The sequence below is a fragment of the Chelonoidis abingdonii genome, chromosome 23, assembly GCF_003597395.2.
Source record: "Chelonoidis abingdonii isolate Lonesome George chromosome 23, CheloAbing_2.0, whole genome shotgun sequence".
In the NCBI taxonomy this organism is placed as follows: Eukaryota; Metazoa; Chordata; order Testudines; family Testudinidae; genus Chelonoidis; species Chelonoidis abingdonii.
The window spans coordinates 7606204-7626931 of NC_133791.1; the positions used below are offsets into that span (position 1 = coordinate 7606204).

At 45.2% G+C, this 20728-nt stretch overlaps 2 protein-coding genes across 12 annotated transcripts in view; one reads left to right on the forward strand and one right to left on the reverse strand.

Annotated features, from left to right (window-relative positions):
* Positions 1–20728, forward strand: part of DVL1 (dishevelled segment polarity protein 1) — a 178539-nt gene that overhangs the window by 133208 nt on the left and 24603 nt on the right. For 10 of the 11 annotated variants that reach the window (XM_075060408.1, XM_075060409.1, XM_075060411.1 and 7 more), the window contains one exon: positions 12777–12915. In XM_075060408.1, coding sequence (XP_074916509.1) covers positions 12777–12915 — 139 coding nt within the window. Of the gene's footprint in view, positions 1–2292; positions 2594–12776; positions 12916–20728 lie in introns of those variants that run through there. The other variant, XM_032780014.2, reaches the window with a different exon arrangement.
* Positions 11375–20728, reverse strand: part of LOC116824607 (lysophosphatidic acid receptor 6-like) — an 88701-nt gene continuing 79347 nt past the window's right edge. Inside the window, exon 3 of the transcript XR_012654791.1 lies at positions 11375–11384. The gene's annotated coding sequence lies outside the window, so the exon portion shown is untranslated. The remainder of the gene's footprint in view (positions 11385–20728) is intronic.

The following is a 20728-nucleotide window of genomic DNA, read 5'->3' on the forward strand; positions in this document are numbered from 1 at the left end:
AAACAGTATTTCTGATCAAAGGCCATGATTTTGTCAAAAGTAAAAGTATATTTCCAAAACTCTCTTGCTATATGAGGTGCTAAAATGTTATAGTTTGTAAACAATGGGGAAGTTTTCAACAACACATATCATTTAGGTAAAAAGCTTTGTAAACTGATTAAATATTGGTGTTAGGAAATGTATCTTTTAATGTAGCCATTGTAATATGAATAGAAAAACAAGGCAGAGGTGGCGGGGGGAGCGGGATAGGTGTTTTCTTAAATCTTTTACTTTTATTAAAAGAAGTGAGCTGCACGCATGGAAATCAGTAAGTTGCATGTCCTAGAAGAGTCACTGTGTTGGGTGGTAAGAGACCTAGACAATCTTACTTACTGTAAATGGAGAAAAGAATATTTGGAGGCCATAAGATCACAGTTCTTAGAGTTGTGTTAGATCTGTTTAAATCTAGCATACGCAATAATATAGAGCACGTACAGTACCATATAGGAGTCTTTAGGTGCTGTCATGCTACTCTTAATAACTGTGGTGCCAAGAATGTACATTATTTTTCTCTGTTGAACTAGCACCTCTATATTCCACTCCCCTCCATATTCCACTGCCCTCCCCAATTTCCTTTTGCTCTGCTTCTGAGAGGTAATTTAGAAAAGAAAAGCTAGCAAAGAAAAGGAGTTGGAGGGATTTGTGACAAAGCTGAGAGCTCTCTGTAAATGTCCCGTCATCCCCGGGGTAGGAGACGTAGCTGTCTCTGTGCCCTAGTGATCCAGTCAGCGAAGAAGGCAGTTGTGGAATATGAAAACTCCCTGAAATGGGGCATAAGCGTAGAGCCAAAGCTTGAAAGGAGCTGAGCCACTGCGACTCCAGTTGGTGTCTCTGGGAGCTGAGGAAGTTCATCTGATGCTTTGGCCCTTAATTTTCTGAATGGAAACAGTTCCTCAGCAAACGCTGCCTCTTTATGGCTGGGCTGGAGCACCTGGTGGTAGCGCCAGGGTGTATAGCTTGAGATAAAACACATACAAAAATGTTCGAAATCTGTCACACAGAAGATGTTCTATGATTGATTTCACATTGACTCCAGAGGAGGTGGCATTAAATAACTGATTTCTAGGACCTGATCCTGTAGATCTTATTCAAGCAAAGTTCCCACTGAAGTCAATAGTTATTTTGCCTTGAGTGAAAGTGCGATCTTGCCCAGGTGTCCTGATTCAGGAAACAACTTAAGCACGCGTTGAAGTCAGTGGGGTATAAGGACACACTTAGCATGAGAAGTATTTAGTCACATGCTATGTCACTTCTTGAATCAGGGACATAACTTGTAGGATCTCAAAGTCTGTCAGGCTATATTTTGTGGTCCTTACACTTTCCAAACTCCCTTTGACTTCACTGAAGGTTAATCTGGATTTACACTGGTGGGAGTGAGACCAGAATTTGATCCATTGTGCATTGTAAGCAATGCCTCCACCACTATAAACAGACAATATCCCTGACAGCAGTCTGTGTGTTTTATCCTTTGTCAACTAGAGGTCAGTGGAGTCACTGTAGATTTACACCAATATAATTGACAGAATTTTGTCTGAGCAACCTGCCAACGCTCATGTTAGATACTAATGTGTACGTGAAACTGAACAAATGTATAAGAAGGGGGTCCCCATACGTGTACGGCAAGGAAACTATTTTTTTGTTTAGTCGTCGCAGTATTAATACAGGCAAAATGAATAAAGAATTTAAACATATTTATTAAAATAGAAAAATCAGCCAGTGTAGTTAGGCCCGAACTGTATTTCTAAAATACCTTAAAAATCAGAAACAGTTTGAAAATAATAATCCCCAAATCATCATCATCTCCTGAAGCCTGAGTATAGAGTGAAAAGTAATCATGCAAATTCCGAAGCTGTGCTTATGCGTGGCTTATTTGGATAAAGAGGACTATAGCATATATTCTAGGGATCCCATTAAAAATGTGTCTGTAAAAGGATTTGACTCTTCAGAGATGATCCATGAAAGAGAGAGTGCAAAGCATGTTCAGGGAATAGCCATGTGAAAAAGCTCATGCAAATGATTTATGTTATGTTTCCCCAGTCCCTTGAAGATACAGTGCTCACCAGATTGGCTGCCCTTCGGGCACAAGCATCCTTGGGATTATGTCATGGAGGAAGAGCATGCAGATTTCCCCCCACTCCCTCATAATCTCTGAGTCTTCAGGCAAAGAATTCGCTTAATGTCCCAGCTGGAGCTCTGAACGCCACCTTTTTTCAGGAGTAGAGTTATTTTTAATGCACAGAGCTGGAGATTTTTGTGCCTCTGGATCTGGTTGCTTGAGTTGCACGGCGCGGCTGTCACGTGCATACTGCGGATTCTTTCACGGGCCCCGAGGTGGGCAGGGACATGGTCACGTCCACCTTTCTGGAATGTTTTGGGGGAAGCCGGCCACGGCAGGAGAGGCAGCAGCAGAAGAGGTGGCGACGACAGCAGCAGCAACGTTCCTCTCCGAGACCCAGTCACAATAGGAGACATTTCCACAAGTGGTGTCAACCCCTGACCAGACCCCTGGAACCAATCAGATGCTACCCAGAAGCTCAGCCCCGCGTGTATCACTGTAGGTATCAAGAGCCATCTTAACTGAGGCTTCCATGCGGTCAAACAGGTCACAGCTCCCGCGAGGGCGTTTTGTAACCATGTGGTCTTTAGACAGGGAAACTGAGGCCGAGGCAGTCTGTCTGTCCAAATGATGAGAACACACACCTGCCTCCTGCAGCATATTGGGGGTTTAAATAATTTCATGTTTGTAACGTCCTTTGGAGAGGGACAGCCCCATGTGAGTGCTAAGTATTTTTATATTCCCATCTGTACCCATCTGATGGAAAGAGCTCGTTTAACACTGGGGGAGGAGGCATTGTCAAACACTGCTCCCACTAAAAATTCACATGTACTCTTGGTGCAAACAAAACCCCACCCAGCACCCTGCTATTAAACATTTAGTGAACAGCAGTGAGAGGCCCATTCTCGGTGTGCGAACGGTGGGCAGGGGAGAGGGGAGTGGCTCATCAAACTCAGTTGGCAAGATTTTTACTCTGCAAGCCCTGAGCACTCCCATGGCTTTTGCCTTGGATCTCCAAGGGCTTTATAAACATCTCATGATGGCTTGGGAAGCAGCTTCACCTCATTTTATGTACTGACAAATTGAGGCACAGAGAGATTGAGACTTGTCCAAGGTGTCACAGCCAAGCACTGACCGAGGCAGGAATAGAACCCAGGAGTCCTGACTCCCACTCCCCTGCTCCCAGCTGCTTTCCAGAGCTTTGTTTTCTTCCAACCCTATGATTTCACCGCAAGACTGAGTGGAAAGAGAATATGGGCCATGAAAGGGAACACCTGGCGTAGAGCGAGACTCTCTGATCACCAACCAAGTGACCAGGAAACTGAGGAAAGTTAAGAACAAGTGCAAATGGATCCATGTTTAACCCTTTCACTGCTAACCACAGGTGCAGCTGCCGTATGGCACTTGCCTTCTGTGTTTTTAAACACTGGTATTTCATTGGAAGGTCAGAGCTTTGAAGGAAACTTGCCCAGTATACAGATAAGCCCTGTTAGGTGTGTGTTTGTCCCAGGTATGTGAAGCAGCACTCAGCTGGTTAAAATTCTGTCTGCTTTTAGAATGGTCCTCCATGTGAAAAGCCCCCCTTGAGAACTAAAGAGCTTAGCAAATTGATGTGGGCCATTAATTCTTCATAGTGGCTGTGAACGGATGGAGTTTTTCTGGGATAAATTATTTACCTGAAAATGAATGGGGAAACGGTTTGAGTCTAAATATTACACGTGGGATTAGCTATCCTAGTCTGTTTGATTGGAATACAAGTCACAGCTTCAAATTTATAGCCTCCAAAATGAGCAGGTACTTTAGGGAAATGTAAATCATGGGATATTCTGAGATGCCAAAGCTAACCGTTCCTGTCGATATTAATTCAGAGTGTGAGATAATCACAGTGAAGAATGTGCTCATGCTGTGTTGTAATCCTTCATAAATCTTTAGCCAGGCAATGCACAGGAAAATAAAGAGTGTTTTCTTATAGAGAAATACTGCTTAAAACCATATTATAGGAGTAGCCGAGAAGCCTGCGCCAGACCCTAGTGTTAGACAATGAGATACTGACAGCTTAAAAAAAAACTCATTTCAATATTAGTTTGAATTTTGAGGCAAATTTGCTATGACCATTTGTTTTTGTTTTCTGTGGATGCCCTGGTGAGTGAATTTATTAGCATTGAGGTTTGTGGGATCATTGAATTCTGAGCAAGCGTTGCAAGAGTGTAAAAAGGAAGCAAATAACAAATTGCAATTGTAAGGATTCTCACCTGAAACCTGATTCTAAGAGCTACGCTCCTCCAATGAGAGAACAAAACCCTACCACGTGACCTCTGTGACTAATCAAAAAGCCTAGCATTTTGAACGGTGGATCTTCTTTGCAAATCAGATGAGCTACTGGCCCAGAATTATCCATCAGCATTATTTGGCAAAGAATTCTGAATGACAAATTCAAGGATGATATAACCATCTGCTCACCGACAGTTTGTGAACAGAAAAATTCACTGGCTAAGCACTCCATTATGAATGAGGAGCTCTGTGGTGAGGGAGGCCCGGTTGTGGAAGTGAGTGCCCTTCCCAGCTATGTGGGCTAAGAGAGTGGTTGGAGGTTGCAGGTGATAAATATCCCTCTTTAACCCTCCCATAAATGATGTCATGTGGAGTTTTCAGCAGTGAAGAGAATGCAAGATGGAATTATACAGAGGAAAAGGGGACCCGCAGTGGTAAAAGCTCTTGGACCACCCACTCTGAATAGAATAAAGAATCTATGCTATCTAGTCACTGCCGGGGGTGGATTTGGGGCTTCCACAGTGAACATGGAGTAATGAGTGCCGGGGGCAGCCCAAACTTATGCACAGAGTCCTACAGCTGCAAAAATAGAGAACAGTTATGCAACCAGAGGGGAAGGGGGAACACGACAAATGCAACTGGCCTCGAAAGCTACATGCTTAAAAATCAAAGCTGAATATAAATAAGCTTTCTCCTTTTGGTGCAGCCTGTTGGCCAGATTCATCTCCCATTCACGCCCCTGTACCTGAGATGAAATTCTGGCCTCGCAGCTTTTATGTGATCTTCATGCTCCAGCCAATCGGAGCTGGGAAAGCTTTCCCCAACGGGGGCTTGTTTTTAAGATCAGGGCTCTGTTTAACATCAACTCCACCAAATGAAATAAAAATGATCCACTCCCATTGGTGGGTTGGTTTTATAAGTTGCAACCGACGAATAGCAGAGGGAACTCAGGGAGGGCAAGAAAAGTAATGAAGGGGGTTTTGTCTAATGGGGAAGTATAAAGTGGGGCTCCTGGGGGTTAGTGTTTTGGACCCGTGCTGCTTCTGATTTATATACAGCTCCTCTATGAACAATAAACATTTAAGATTCAGAAAGAACAAGGTGATTCAGTCTGTCCATGGTAAAGTAGGAGGCAGCTAGTGAATCTGGAAAGCTGCAGCCAGCAACAAAACGTCAGAGGGAGCAAGACTTCGCTCGCGGTTTGTTGTCCGCAAATGATATGCCGTCAGCTCTCGCTAGCAGTTCTGCTCTCTCTTGGGTCTGCATGTGGTGAGGTGGCTTGGGAGGTCCCATGGCTCTGCTATAGGTTCTTCTTGTCTGGGTATTGACTCCACTTTGCTATGTTTCAATGATAGATTCTTTCTATTCCCGTAGTGCCGCGGTGGGGTGGGGGGGACCCTACTTGGAGATCAGAGACCCATTGTGCTAGGGGCTGTGCGCACACATCAGGGAAACATTCTCTGTACCCAATGGCTCAAGCTAGAATCTTTTGAATTTTGAGGCATTCTGTTGTTTAGCTCCAGTTTTCAGAGGTTTATATCCCTTAAAACACTGCTGAAGTGAATGGCGACTTAGACATTTTTTAGGGCTCAACATTAGGGTGGGTTTTTGTTGGGCTACTCAGCTAAACAGTGCTACAGCACTGCACTGGGGTGAGCCAAAACACTGCAGTAGGGCTGGCAGAAATTTCCCCAGTGATTTGCAAAGCTAGAATAAGGAACATGCTGTGCCCCACAGAACTTAGTCTGAGATTATAGGAACCATGGAAAAGCCTGAACTGGATTGAAGACGGACAAGGTTTACACAGACAAGACAACAGGGAGACCAGTTTTATTTTCCTCATCTACTGTAGCACCTAGGAGCCCCAGTCGTGAACCAGGACCCCATTGGGCTGTGCAGACACAAGACAAAAAGATGGTTCCTGCCCCAGAGAGCGTCCGGTAGAGTGGGTTTTACCAGTGGCTGCATTTCCGCCATATGCTAACGTGTGTGGCTTTGGGTAGTTCTGGGGCCTGGAGTTGGCAGCGGGAGTTGCTGTCCCTGGTCAGGAAATGGAGACTGTCCCTAAAATCCTTTCATTGCCCTCCTGGTCTCCTCGACCCCTGACTGACCAGCCCACCTACTCTTCCTTTCTTCAGCTCGCTCTCTTCTTTTCCTTCTCCCTCCCTTGGGGATACCAACAAGCTCAAGACAGAACTGAGAGCTGAATCCCAGAGGTGGTTGGATCTGGGGTTGTGGTCTGGGTCTCTCCTTACCTGAGGAGCATCCCTCTCCTCCCCTATTTGTCCATTTTTGAATATCCTCCCTCTGGGCCTGCTTCCCTTATGGAGTTTCCCATCCCACTCAACAATTCCCACTAACCCATGCATAGGAAAGAGGGGAAGGAAGGGTGGTTTCATATTTAAGACACCAGACTGGGACTTGAGAGATGTGGGTTGTGTGCCTGGCTCTGCTGCAAGTGTCTCTGTGAGACCAAGTCCTTCTCTGTGCCCCAGTTCCAATGTGTAACGTGGGGATAATAGTCCTGCTTTTCTCCCACCTGCCATCTGACGTGTCTGTTTAGATTGTAAGCTATCTGAGGCAAGGACAGTTGCGCTCTGTGTGTGTGTGTATGTACCTACGGTGCCTTGCGCAATGTGGTCCCCATCTTAGTTGGGAAGTTGCTTCAATAATAATGCAAGAATCTGCTTCCTTCATTCCTTGTCAGGCTAACCATTAGACGGGGCCTCTCAAGCCTTTTCTGACCCCCACTCTGTCTTTCATGCAACCCCTGGCCAGTTCCTGGTAACCTGACTTTCCTGGGGATGGCGTTGGGGGTGTGAGTAGAAGCTGCTGTTTCGCTCCGAATGCTGCTGTGTGTTCCAGTATTTTGGTTTTCACAATAAGGGTGCCCCATCCAGCACAGCTGATAAAATAAACTGGAAACCCGATGTTTATTGGCAAGTCCAGGAGCCCTCCTCTGAATGGGAATGGAGAGTCCTTAGCAGCCGGTTCAGACAGAAACACAGCACGGAGATTCAGCTGACCCAGAATGATGGATTATGATAGATGGGTTTCTTTAATCCTACCGTTTATCTGCGGTGTTTGCTGAAGACCCAGCTCCAGGCTGATTTGCAAATATCTGCTGGCGTTGTGACCACCTCCACTCTTGCGTTTCTCCGCCAGCTGCTGGATGTGTTCAGGTTCTGCTATTGCAATCACGTTGCTATTCATTTTCATGATCTTTTCCTTCACCTCGTCCCCAGGAGTCTGCACAACAGCAAGGACAGGAGGTTTGAGTTCAAGGAGATCTTTGTGGATTCCTGGCCTAAGCCCCAGCATATGAGGTGGAGGTGAGAGGGGTATTGGTTGCTATAACAGCTGCTGAACCCCAAGGCTGCGGTAGATTTTTTCCATCTTTCCCAACCCTAATGAGATCCCTTGCACAAAGACAGGGGCCATTTCTCTGTGTTTGTACAGCACAGTGGGTCCCTGCTGCAGTCCTGTGAACTCTCAGTACTACAGCATCAGAGCAGTTCTGAACATTTCAGCCTCATTGTTAGTTGAGCACAGCAAAGCGTTCAAACAGGAATTATTAGTGCAAGAGATTATTAAATATTTCTGAATCTGATGGACCGTTCCTACCTTCTTTCCTGGCAGGGTATGTATTTATTTTATGTGGTCTTATAACCAAAGTATAAACCCAAATCATGGATATTTTTTCCCCTCTCTACCAAAATTAAAAATGTAGTCCAATTAAAAGGAAACCAACAGGTATTCCACACCAGCCATGATCAGCACAGTAAAAATTGGGTCCAACAGTCTATTCCTAAACCCTTTCCCTCTTCCCCTCAACTTCAGCTCCCAAATTGTGACAAATGTTTGTTGTCAATAGACACACTTTGCCTTAGTGAGGTGCTACCTGTGACCTGCCTGATTGGAAATGCTGCCTTGAGACCGCAAAACTGTGAAGCTAATCTTATAAATCCATCTGCATGGCTCCTCAGCTGTCCGGTAGTGTCAGGTTCAGCTTTTGTTAACCAGATGCACATCAAATCCAGCTACAAAGCCAACACCAAAGAGGGACAAAGACTCGCTGTTTGCCCCTTGGCAGGTCACTTAGGCCCAGATTGTCAAAGGTGTTTAGTCTCCTAAATTCCTAAACTCCCTTAGGCTCCTTTGAAAATCCCATCCAATGGAAGTTAGGCGCCTAACTGCCTTTGGAGATGTGTGCCCCGATTCAGCACAGACCTTGCACACGTGCTTAATGTTTAAGCCCCCATTGATTCCCATGGGACCTGAGCACATGAGTAAAGTTAAGTTAATCGTGTTCAAGTGCTTTGCTGGATTGGGCTTTGCAGAATGAAGTTGCTCATGCTGTCCATTGTAGAAAGCTGAGAGTGCCTTGGATGAAAAGTGCTCCTTATTGTTATCCAGAGCAGACCACAGGAGACAAAGTTGGGGGAAGAGCACCTGCAGAATGCAGAGAGGGAATGGGCATGTAGGATGGATCTTTGATTGAGGGGCAAGAAACATCTGGGCGTGGAGAGGAATGTCAGGAAACTGGAAGCGAGCCCCAGCAGTTAAAGCTTCACGCATGGCTTTGTTCTCTTGTAAACAGATTAAGGTGCTTCTGTGTTCTTCAGCTCTCAGGTTCACTTCTCACCTCTTGTGTTACCAAGTCACCAGAATCGGGGAGCTCTGATGGTGACTCCGATTGCCTGGCGATTACTTTAAATCTCCCCTCAACAGAACAGGCTTCTTTCAGCAGTGAAGCCTTTGTGTTCTTCTGTTTTGTTTTGTTTTACCCTGCCCGCCCGACCAGTAATGAAAACATTCCTTCCTAGACCTGAACAGGCTTGGGCAGGAGTCTGCCTTCTGCATTTGCACAAGGGAAGAAACAAAAGGTTCCTGCTTAGGAAGATGCACATGTTTTGGGTGATTTAAGATGGGATTTTTTTCAAAGGCCCGTAAGGGAAGTTAGCCACGTAAATTCCCATTGACTCTCAATGGGGTTTGAGTATTTCTTGGGCCATGTCTATACACAAGTGCTGCAGCGGCGCAGTTGTACAAATGCAGCTGGGCCACTGCAGTGCATCTGGTGAAGATGTGCTATGCTGACAGGAGAGAGCTCGCCCACTGGTATAATAAAAACCCCTCCGTGAACCAGCAACGTCAACGGGAGAAGCTCTTCTGCCACCACAGTGCTGTGCACGGGAGTGCTGATGTTGGTATAACTTGGGTCGCTCAGCCTCAGTGATACAACGTAACTTCGCAGTTCTCTAGAGCCTTCTATCTGAAGGTCTCCAAGACTTTATGGACAATAATTAAGCTGCAAAACCCTCCTAGCAGGAGCTAAGTGGTTTATCATTCCCCAGTTCACAGATGCGGGAAACTGAAGCACAGAGAGATGAAGCAATGTTGATGCTGGGAGCAGAACCCAGGCCAATAGGTTTTCCAGGCATTTTCTCTAGCCACTAGACTGCACTGTATCTGGATTTAAAACTATTCACTCATTCCTCAGGAAGGAGGCTGGTCATTAGCCCAAGCCAAGGACATTCTCTGTGGTTTTAATGGACAGTTTGGTAGCTGTGTGAAACTTACTGATTTTATGGCCAGAACACTGTTTTCTCAGCTTTAGAATCGGGAAAGTTTTCTCCTCCTCCTTCTGTTTTGTCACGGATGACTGCACCAGTGAAAGAAAAAAACTGCTCTTAAAGCTTGACTGAGATGCTGGGTTTGAACATTCAGGGAGTTTGTAGAACAGATTACTTGACTTTGGCTGACAAACTCAAAGTCGGCCGATTCCCCATGAGAAGAAATAACACAGTTTAGTCTTTACTTCCTCAGTGACCATTTGAGAGACAGGTGTGTCTGTTTCCAGGCCGGCTGCTTGATCATTAGAATAGCTTTTGCCTGAGCGCTCCTATGGTCCAGGCTGGGAGGGGCAAAATTTGACTTCCCTTTATTTTCCCTTCTGTCTGTGTTGAGTCTGGGATATACAGGCTTCGTTGCTTGGTCCCTAAGTTTGGTTTGAAATACAGAGCTAGAATGCTATTTTCGGGGAGATTCCCACTGGATTTTTTTACCTGATCATCTGTGGTGCAATACACACATAAATTATTAGTTTCCAGCCTATTTAAGGGCTGGTCAACATGACGGGAAGAGGGGGGATCGATGTAAGTTACACAACTTCAGCTATGTGAATAACGTATTCCAATTGATTTTTTTATAATTATATGGTAAAAATGAAAAAGTGAGCAATTTTTCAGTAAGTGTGGCTGTGACACTTTTGTGGTTTTATGTCTGATTTTATAAGCAAGTAGTTTTTAAGTGAGGAGACCAATCAGACTCCTGAAAGGAGTACGATAGTTTGGAAAGGTTGAGAGCCACTGCTTTGGATTCCAGTAGTGCCGAGAGGTCCCAACCAAGACCAGGGTCCCACTGTGCTGGGAGCTGTACAAGTCCCTGCCCTGAAGAACTTGCAGTGTAAATAGACAAGACAAAGTACCATTGTCCAGTGATACAGATGGGGAGTTGAAGCACTGAGAGATTAAATGACAATAGTTCCAAGATCACATGGAGAATCTGAGGCAGTGCCTGGAACTAAACACTGATCTCCCACCCGAGGTGTTAAACACAGGACCATCCTTGGTGGTCTCAACGTAGTTCTGAGAGGACAAGATTCCAGTCTCAAAACCCATTATTAGAACTAGTTCACAATCCTAGTAGAGCATCAGGGCGTGGATAGACCATGGCATCCCCTCGTGCACCATTGGCTAGCTAGGAGGGATGCTTCTAGGCATGGTTCCCTGAAATCAAGATTGAGTCACATCGGTCAGGAGGCGGGGAACTGACCATGCTGCTTTCAGGTTGCACCCGCTCTGGCAATACAAAGACAACTTGGGTCTTCAGGAACTGCCAACATAGCCCCTTTCTCCACTGCTAAATTTACGTAAACTGGGCCAAGGTAGTGATGGAATGGGATTTGGAAATTATGCACCAGAAGGATCGGCTCAGTTACTGTCTCAGCACTTTGCTTATCTAGCTTTACAGTCGGGAGAGCTTGAATTACAGAGAATAATAGTGCTTTGTAATTCTCGAGTACCTTTTGTCTGGAGATCTCAAAGTGCTATACAATTAATTCCCCTGGGAAGGAGGGAGGGAAGTAGTCAGATGCCCATTTCCCAGATGAGTAAACCGAGGCAGCAAGATCAAGGGTGGCAGATCTGGGACTAGAAACCAGCTCTCTCAACCCCTGGTCCTGTGTCTATTTGCTAGTCCATGCTGCTGCTTGTAATTTTTCAAATAATCTTACCTCAAAATTTATGCAAAGTCTTAGGCTGTGAAAGTTTCTTCCTGCATATAATAATTGCCCTCTGGTTTGTATATTCCTGTCACTATCATTCTTTCGGTCTGAAGCTTTTCCATTGTATAATCTGCTTGTACCTGGGAAGGCATTCCAAGGGTTAGAAAGCGTGTTTTAAAAAGTCATTCCTGCTTTGAAGTCCAATTTGTTGATTTCTTGACCGGGTGCCTTATCAGAAACAGCCTTTCTGGCGTCTAGGATGAAAACTTTCTTGGCAAATTTTATCACTCTTAGGTCAAGGATCTTTTAGTGACAGGTGACTGAGTGGGAGAACAGAGAGAGGAAGTTTGTTTTGTGGAGGGATATCCTGAGTGCCTCTGTAGCCAGAGGTGAGCCACCGGTGCATTCAGGTAAATGGGGTATGCTTTTGGAGGGGAGATGTACAGGAAACTCCTTGCACTCTGATTGCATACTCAGAGCCGTGTTAGCAGAAGAAAATGTGCCAATATATTTTATGCATATGGAAAGGCCAAGACAATGAGGCTGCAACGTAGTTGTGCTGCCCAGGTTATGGGGAACCTGACTGGGTGTAGGGGGGTGGAACCTGACTGGACGTGGGGGAATGTACGGATTTGTGTCTGAGAGAGAAGTTGGTAGCACTGTTCAGACCAGGGCAGTGCACGTTTTTCCCTGCTGCTTAAGCACCAAACCCCCGGTTTGTGGCACCCCTGTGCTGTATGCTGCTCTGCCAACGAACCTCAGTCCTGACTTTCAGCACTTGCTGCTCTTTCAGCGCAGGGCTCCCCACAGAGCTCGGCTGATGAACCTCAGTCCTGACCTGCAGCCCATCTGCCCTAACCCCTGTATGACTTTCCCTGTGAACTCTAAACCTGGTCTGTGAATGAGCCAGAGTGGGGTTGATGGGGGAAGGATTTGTCAGCTGTTGACTAAAATCCGAACACTAAGTGGTTCTGTTTTCAAGATGGGCCCTTTTTCCAGGGTGTTGGGAATTGGTTGTTTAGTGTCAGTCTCATGCTCCCGTCCCTGGCACCTTCATGCCACTGCAGTCGTTTGCCACCGTGTCTCCACCTCAGGCCTGATTTCCTGCTGTTCTCTCCACAGTCCCTAGGCTTAATGGGCACCCCAAGCTGGACAGGCACCGCGAGCACCCGCCCGGCTACGACAGCTCTTCCACCATGATGAGCAGCGAGCTGGAGTCCAGCAGCTTCATTGACTCTGATGATGACGATAACACAAGCAGGTAGGGAGCCGGTGTGGGGAACTGACGCTGAGCAATTAGGATAGATTTACTGTGTTGCTTTTAATCATATAGGGCCAGACTGTGACCCTAGCTATGCACCAGGCTAAGGGAGCGTAAGGCGTCCCTTACACACACTATCCCCATCACCATTTGCAGCTTGGAATAGAGTGTGGGGGAGGAAAAGCAGCCTCTGTGGGGCAGCTTCTGCAAAGGTGGGCAGCAAGCAGGGTTTGGGAGCAGATGGAGCCTGGTCTCCATATCACCTACCCACATGTGCTGCCAGTCAGTGCAGCTGAGCCAGTACAGAGGAGAAACCTGGTCTGCAGTAGGTGTAGGACTGATGCAAATCACATCCCCTGCTAAGAGCAAGGAGAGGGACCCAGAGGCCAGACTGACTGAGTCACAATCTGGTTTCCAATTTTCTCCTGGAGAAGCCTGCCAACAAGCTGCCCCATGCTCTGGGTTCATGGCAAAGCCCCTGTTGAACACTGTGAATTTACCAGGCTCTTTACCTGGAGTAAGACTCATCTCTACCCCCCGTGGGTTTGCAGTGGAAGACAAAGACCAGTCATGAGACAGCCATTCGAGTGAGGGAGGGTGGGGAGGCCCAAAGTAGGAAGGTTTTCTGGATTACGTAGGTTGTTGGGGAATTGAAGGAGGAGACGGGAGAGTTTCCAAGTCAAGGGGGCAACAAGAAGTTTTATCGTATCCTTTAAAACCCCAGCATTTGCCTCTCCTTCAGTGCTGTGGCACATTCTTATCATAGGGCGAAACTACAGTGGACGTTGAGTCTGAAATGGCGCCTGCTCTATATTGACTCCTCAGTCGATTGGTAGACAGGACCAGCTGTTTAATTGGGAGCCACTTAATCAGGGAGTCTGCTTCACTGCAATTCCCAGGGAACCCATTTGAGACCAATTGGGACATTACTCCCAGCCATGCATCCCCACTAAATGGGATTATCTGGGCAGGAGGAGAATTCCCTTCTCTGCACAGCCTCCTAAGATGGTCTGATCTGCCAAAGCCTAAATATTCCACTGCCTGAATACACCACAGCCCTTCTTGAAACCAAATGGAGGACCTCTGGGGATGTATCCGTGGGGGATTTATTTGCTCTTTACTTTGATCTGAGCACTGGCCTACTGGTTACTCCTTACTGTTCATCTCTGGATACTAGAGATGGGACCCAGTTGAAAAGTTTGGACCGAGAGCCAAATTGCCCTGTAGCTGAGAGTGAGTGTTCCAATTAAGGAACAACTCTAATTCCTGGACATCCCATGCCTTTAACAGCTATCCTGCTCTGTGTCCTCAGAGCAAGGATGGCTACATTTTGAAATCCAAACATCGTGCAGACCTCAAGTACTAGATGGTTTTTTTGGCTTGTTATTAGCTGCAAAACACTCCATAGTAATGATGTGAATATTGTAATGTAATATCTTCCAAGTAAGTAGACATTAATTAATGCTGAATTACATATTCCATGATCCCGATGAGCAGTAGAGGAATTCATCCCAAATAATCGTATTACAAAGAAGGCCTGTTTTGCCAAATATCTATACTGGCATTTTAATTAATCTTTCCTGGAGCCAGGGCACTGGGAGTAGTTGGGAAATACTCCTTGATGTTTTCAAAATGATCTTCCATATCAAAGCACTCTCGCTTTGTCTCTGGTTATGTTTGCCTTTCCTTAAAGGGTTTATAGGATGACAAGGTGCTCGTATTCTAATTCTATATATTTTTAATGATTTTACCACTCCATTGCTGCAAGATTTAAAACAAAACTCACCATTGCTTTTGCAAGACCAGCTTCTTGTTCCCTCTCCTGGTTTCCCAATGCAAGTAGCTATAAATGCTGTATCTAGAGCTGTGCTGACGTCCTCTGGAGATGCTGAGCTGAAAAAGCCTAATCCAGGTCTCCTCTCCTCTGGTAAAACCACGAAAGACACAACTTGATATTCCTGTTGTTTCTAAGGTGAAAAGCAAACAAAAGAGGAGCCCAACTCAGCAAGGTATTTAAACACATGCCTCATTTTAAGCACATGAATAGAGCCCATCGAATTCAGAGGAATTGTTTGCAGGCTTGCAGCTAGTCAGATGCTTAAGTGCCTTGCTGAACTGGGGCCTCAGTTATTTTTAATTTGCTAAAATCCCCCTTAATTTCAGCTCCATTTGACACATGTAAAAGGCGAGGTTTTCAGATGGGTAATACGGAATGCAGAATGCCTATTTGTCCAGGCACATGCATGCTCGTTTTGGGCTACTGGGTCACCTGTTGACAGTTTGGCTGATTTTTGCTTTGACCTGAAAAATATGTGCTTGCCAGACACAGTCTGGGTGAAAAACGCCCAGCCAAGACTGATAACTTCACATGCAAATGGAAATTCCTTGTGCAAATATGATCTGTGGGCATGGATCCTCAACATGTGGGAAATGCAGGGACCAATCCTCAAGTATTTTACACACATGATTAAGTCCATCAGCTTTCTCTGTGCCTAAATGATTTGCAGAATCCAGCCCTTTGCCTTTAACCTGCGTCCATTCTAAGCTTTCCTAAAACCTTTAGAGTTCCCAAGAGAGCCTTGCAGCTCATTTTGTTTCTTGTAAATAAATGAATTATTTCCATGGCAGCAAGATATGCAGTGGGGCAGGATTAGCACAGTCAGGGTGGCTACTGAAGCACAGCATGCTAGACCCAGCTAAATCCTGTCCTATATTTTAATAAAGAAAACTTTCTGCATCTGACCCAAGATGAGAGAGAGATTCTTAGAAGCTGCTGCCAAGGGCCCTTTCCTTTCCAGGCGAGGGCAGAAGTTCTTGGCATACAAAGCAGCTGCCAGGCTAGCGCGTCAGGAAGAGCAGCGTAATGGAATGCTCCAAGGTATGTTGTTCTATAACAAAGACGATGTTCACAAGCGGATGAGAGATTCCGCTGGTGGGGGGAGAATTTTCTTCACCGGCAAACATGGCCTGATAGAAAACCAAACATGCTCCAGAGCTGCTGGGGATGGGGGCCCGGGGAAAGGGCTAAAGGGGGTAAGTTTGTTTAATGGCATTGATAAACTCTAGTATTGGAGGCCGAGTTGAGAGTGGGGAGTGAGCAGGTGAGGGGGACAACACAGAGAGAAGAATCCAAATGTAAAGGATTTTATGGTGGTAACGACAAGGAAGATGTGAACTTTCTGTGGTACTTCTGTGAGTATTTGATTTTAACTTGGAGTGGTGTGGCAGAGTTGGTTAATTTCCAATCCTGTGAAAGCCATAATGCGTTTTAGTGAGGGGGGCTTAATTTCAGTGAGTGGATCTCTCAAGGCAGTACAGTTCCCCAATTCGACACCATCTTTTAGGTTTCTTAACCAGAATCCTGTTACACCAAGATTCATGTATCATCTGTGCTGCCATATCTTTGTCTCAGGTTCTCTATAGACAGTAGCAATTTCACTCTCTCTTATGGCTCAGAGAGTTTCAGACTTTGACCTTCTGATTCATTCTGGTGTTTTTCTTCTGGGATGTGGGAAAAAGATACGAAAAACTGTTTGTTTTCTTTAAAAAATGCCTTTAAAGCAATGTGATATAATGGAGTATAGTACACAAGTCATTAAACAGCATAAAATTAGTGGTGTTTGCAGATAATGGGTGATATATTGAGTACAGAGGTGCTGGGGAGTAATCTATTCAATAAAGAGGTACTGTTCTAAAGTCTCTCTTCCTTCCCCCTAAGACCGTAAATAGTTGGAAGACGAAAGGCTGTTAGGAAGCTAGGTTTTTGACAGCAGCCTATAATTATTATTAATAAGAACTCTTAGCTCTAATGTGGTCAAAATCATGCATGGAGAGAATTCCAACTGCACTGACTTCAGATGTGCCGAAGTCTATTGCATGAAAGAACGTTTTCTGAAGCCCTTTTCACAAACCATGTCTATCATTACCATTTCTTCCCACCCCCCGCCCACTTTCCTCCTCTTTGGAGAAACCGGATTGCATTGATTATCCTCATTTTATAACCTCTGGGTAGCATTTTAATAGCCTTTCGGTTTTGAGGAGTGCAAAAGGAGTTTTGGCCAGTGGTTGCAGCAGGAGATAGAGTCGGGACTCGTGGGTTCTATTCCTGGCATGGCTCTGACACCTGGTGACCCTGGGCAAGTCACTCTCTTTGTCCACTTGTTTCCTACCCATCTCCCAGGGATGTTGTAAGGATTACATAATTAATTCTTGTAAAGCACTTGTGAAAGACTGGGCGTGAAAAGTGCTACAGAAATGCAAATTAGTATGACTATGTAATTGTAATATATATTTTCTTTATTGATGAAATATGGAGTAAGTAGCAGTTCTCTTGAGGACACAGGTTTGAAAAAGTTGGCAAGAAGAACTTAAGAGATGGCTAAAATGTTATGGCAACATGCAAGAGGAAATAAGTTTGATTCCTTTGATTTTTCCCTAATTATTTTTTTTAAAGAAATCTCAGAGACCGTGGAGCCTGATATTTACAAACATGCTTTCACATCATCTAGGAGTCTTGCCAAGACTAACTGTTTTCCTTTTACTTCCACCCAAGGTTGTTAAGACAGCTTAAAACTTTGCCCAGCTTCCCACAAAAAGGGATCAAGAATTTAATTGAATCAAATGCATACACATTTGTAGCATTCTTCAGGATAAATTCCTCTTTCATTTCTTTTGCATACATTTTGCAAGTACCATTTTAACATCCTTCATCTGTGATGGAAGGATGCCAGAAAGCAAGCCAAGGGAAGTGTGTCTTAAGGCTGAAGATGTGGTCTTGAATTTTGAAAGACAAAGAGAGTGAGAGCCAATTTGGATCGCATTAAAACTGCCCCAAATCATGGACTGTGTTTTAGAACCATATATGAACTGAGATCTTTTATGGGTCTGATTTTCCCCAGCACCCCAATCCTGGTTTCTGATGCAGAGTAGAACTGGAAATACTGCAGACCCAAAAGAACATGACCCCTCTTAGTCTGATACCAGCTGGAAACAAAAGTGCCAGAAATCTTTCAAGAAAGTCTGTTCTCTGGGATATCCAGTTCCGTTTTTACAGATCGACAGTGTTCAGCATTTGGAGAGGTGCATATCCTAATGGAACCTAGATTCCCACATGAGGCCCACGTCTCCCTATGCAGACTAGTATCATTTGATCCAGGATTGCCGAGGTACATGGGGAGGGTAAAGGTGTGTATCCTTTTGAAGATGCTGAGTGTGTAGTTGACAATGGAATCAGCCTGCAGGTGATGCTAAAATGTTCTGACTGCCATCACCCTCACACATATGCAAGTATCTTTCCTCAGTTTGCCTATTCTTTCTGTCTAATCCCTCTATCTAGGCTCATCCCTACAGTCTCTCTCTCATATAGTGTACGTTCTTTGGGACAAGGACTGTTGTCTTTGTTTGTCTAGAGAGTGCCTAAATCAGTGGGGCCCTGGGCATTACCATAATGCAAATAAATAATAACTGAGTGCCTAGCTCCTCTGGCATAGAGAGTAGGACACATGGGTGGGGGTGCTGGCCAGATCAGATACCACCTCTGCAACACTTTAGAGCCAACTGGGTGCTTTGAGTGAATGTCTGGAATTTCCTGAGGGTTACAGAACCATCTTTCTGAATCATTAAGCAGATTGTCTCCCTTTCCCTTCAGTTTGTAAGAATCAGTTTCTTATGCTTTTAATAACCACACTCTGCTCTGACATGGTCTCCGTTGAGAAGGTATAATTTACCCTTCGCCTTCAGAATTCCTTCGATATAATTATGAAAGGTAAGCAAGTCAGAAGGGGTAAGGTACATTTATTCTTTAAGAAATCAGTAAGAAAGGATGTATAAGATGGTGGTTGGTGGAAGAACCTCTAAGAAGATCTGACAGTTTGGGTTGAATAATGACCGAGTTTGGATGCTAGTTCTCAGACTTCTTTGAATCTGTAGAACCTCTAAGTCTCATGGGAAACAGGCTTTCTCTCCAGATTTCTGCTATTTCTTCCTTCTGTTCTGTTCACTTTCTTGTGGTATTTTTGCACCTCTATTTCTGTAACACTAGCAACATGTCTGATGCGACTGCCACCTAGTGGCTGGGTCACTAGAAAATAACAGCCTGCTACTAGCCACCAGCTAAGCTTTAATGGTAGAAGTCTAGCTTGTGACCTGGAAGACCCAAGTGCAAAGCATGCTAGTGACTCGTTACACTTCCAGCCCTGGCCAGAGCCCAGAATTGCAGAAGGAGCAGAGAAAATAGGAGGAAAAGTTAAGCCCACTACAAATTGGTGAGAATATTTTAGCCAAACTGTACTGACCATCCCTTGCATCAGACCAGTGTCTAAGATGTATCCATCTTGCTGGTATTTTAGCAATGGACTGTTACAAGTTACAATCAGGACATCTTTAATTGGTTTCAGTGCAATTAGGAACTTAGCTAATTTTACCCTTGTATATATCAAAGCTATCTTTGAAACACTGAGTCCCTGACTTGATGGGGGATTAAAATGTCACTTCTAAGTGCTCAAAGTCAGAGAGCAGCTGCATTTTCCAGCCAGATTTACTGCAGACAAATATTTTTAGTCCAGCCTGCCAGAGAGAATCTGACTGAACCCCTGATATAATTGCTCTTTGTGTTTCTAAGCAGCACCGTGTTGATGTGCCTCAGAGCAGGAGGGGAGGAATTGGCACAATCTGTCACATAGGCAGCTCAGGAGGCTTGTTTACTGGAAATGCCTGGTGATGATGAGATTATTGACAGGAAGAGAGTGGGCTGGAAGATGCTTCTGTGTCAGAAATGTTGGAAGCAACACTAGGTCCCTGCCAAGACTCTTAAGGCAAAACTGGGCTAGGGGGTCTTGAAGGTGTCTTATGTTTCTGCCCGCTGGTCCTGTGATTTCCTGTCCAGACAAAACCACCTATGTCTGCCAGGTGAAGGAAGAGCTCTCTGCTACTGGGAGGAGTCCCTCCCTAATCGGACATCTCAGGCATGGCGTGGCATGTGCTTTTTGTCAACATCTCTAACCTAGAGCCCGCCGTTTACAATGGGAAACAGCAGCCAGTGGCTTGCTTGGCGTGGCACTGTGATACCAAACAAATGATATGGTGAGCTGCCTGGGACGTGACCTGCGATCTGTGTGTCCGTTGCAAACCAGAATCCCCCTTCTTAGGAGTTGTCTAGAGCGGCGTTTCTCAACGACCGGCCCGTGGACAGGCACGAGTCCCTGAGATCTCCCTGACATGGTCCAGGGAGGCAGCAAGCCAGTCCCTGGTTAAAAAAGGTTGAGAAACACTGGTCTAGAGCAGCACCTTCTAAACTACTGCACTCTTCAGTCGATCATTACAGATGCTGAAAATCAACTACATGATGCAAAGCTGCCAGGAATTATTTAAAGCTGTTATAATCAGAAAAAGATGACAGTATAAAAATTTGCCATGTGTTTCATTCTTTCTCTCTCATGGCCCAACCCAGCTGCATGAAAGTCAACAGAAAGATTAGTGCATGCTTCACCATGAGTCATGCTGGACTTCACCCCTTCCCCAGGGCTCACAGCATGGAATGAAATCCCGGCACAGGGTTAGTTTGCCCACTGAAGTCCTACTCTTATCAGCCTAAGAAAGGCACTTGCCTCTCACTTGGCAGCCTTCCCAGGAATCTTGCTGTTTGACTTGCGTCCAAGCAGGAAAGTTTCCCCAGAGTCTCTTTTCAAGTAGCAGGCAGGTTCATTGGACTCAAGCAAACTCACTTCACTGGACTTCAAGCCCCCCTGATTGTTGTGGATTGGAGAATTCAGCTTAGTCTTGAACGCACTTAGGTTCATGCCCTACTAAGGGGAGA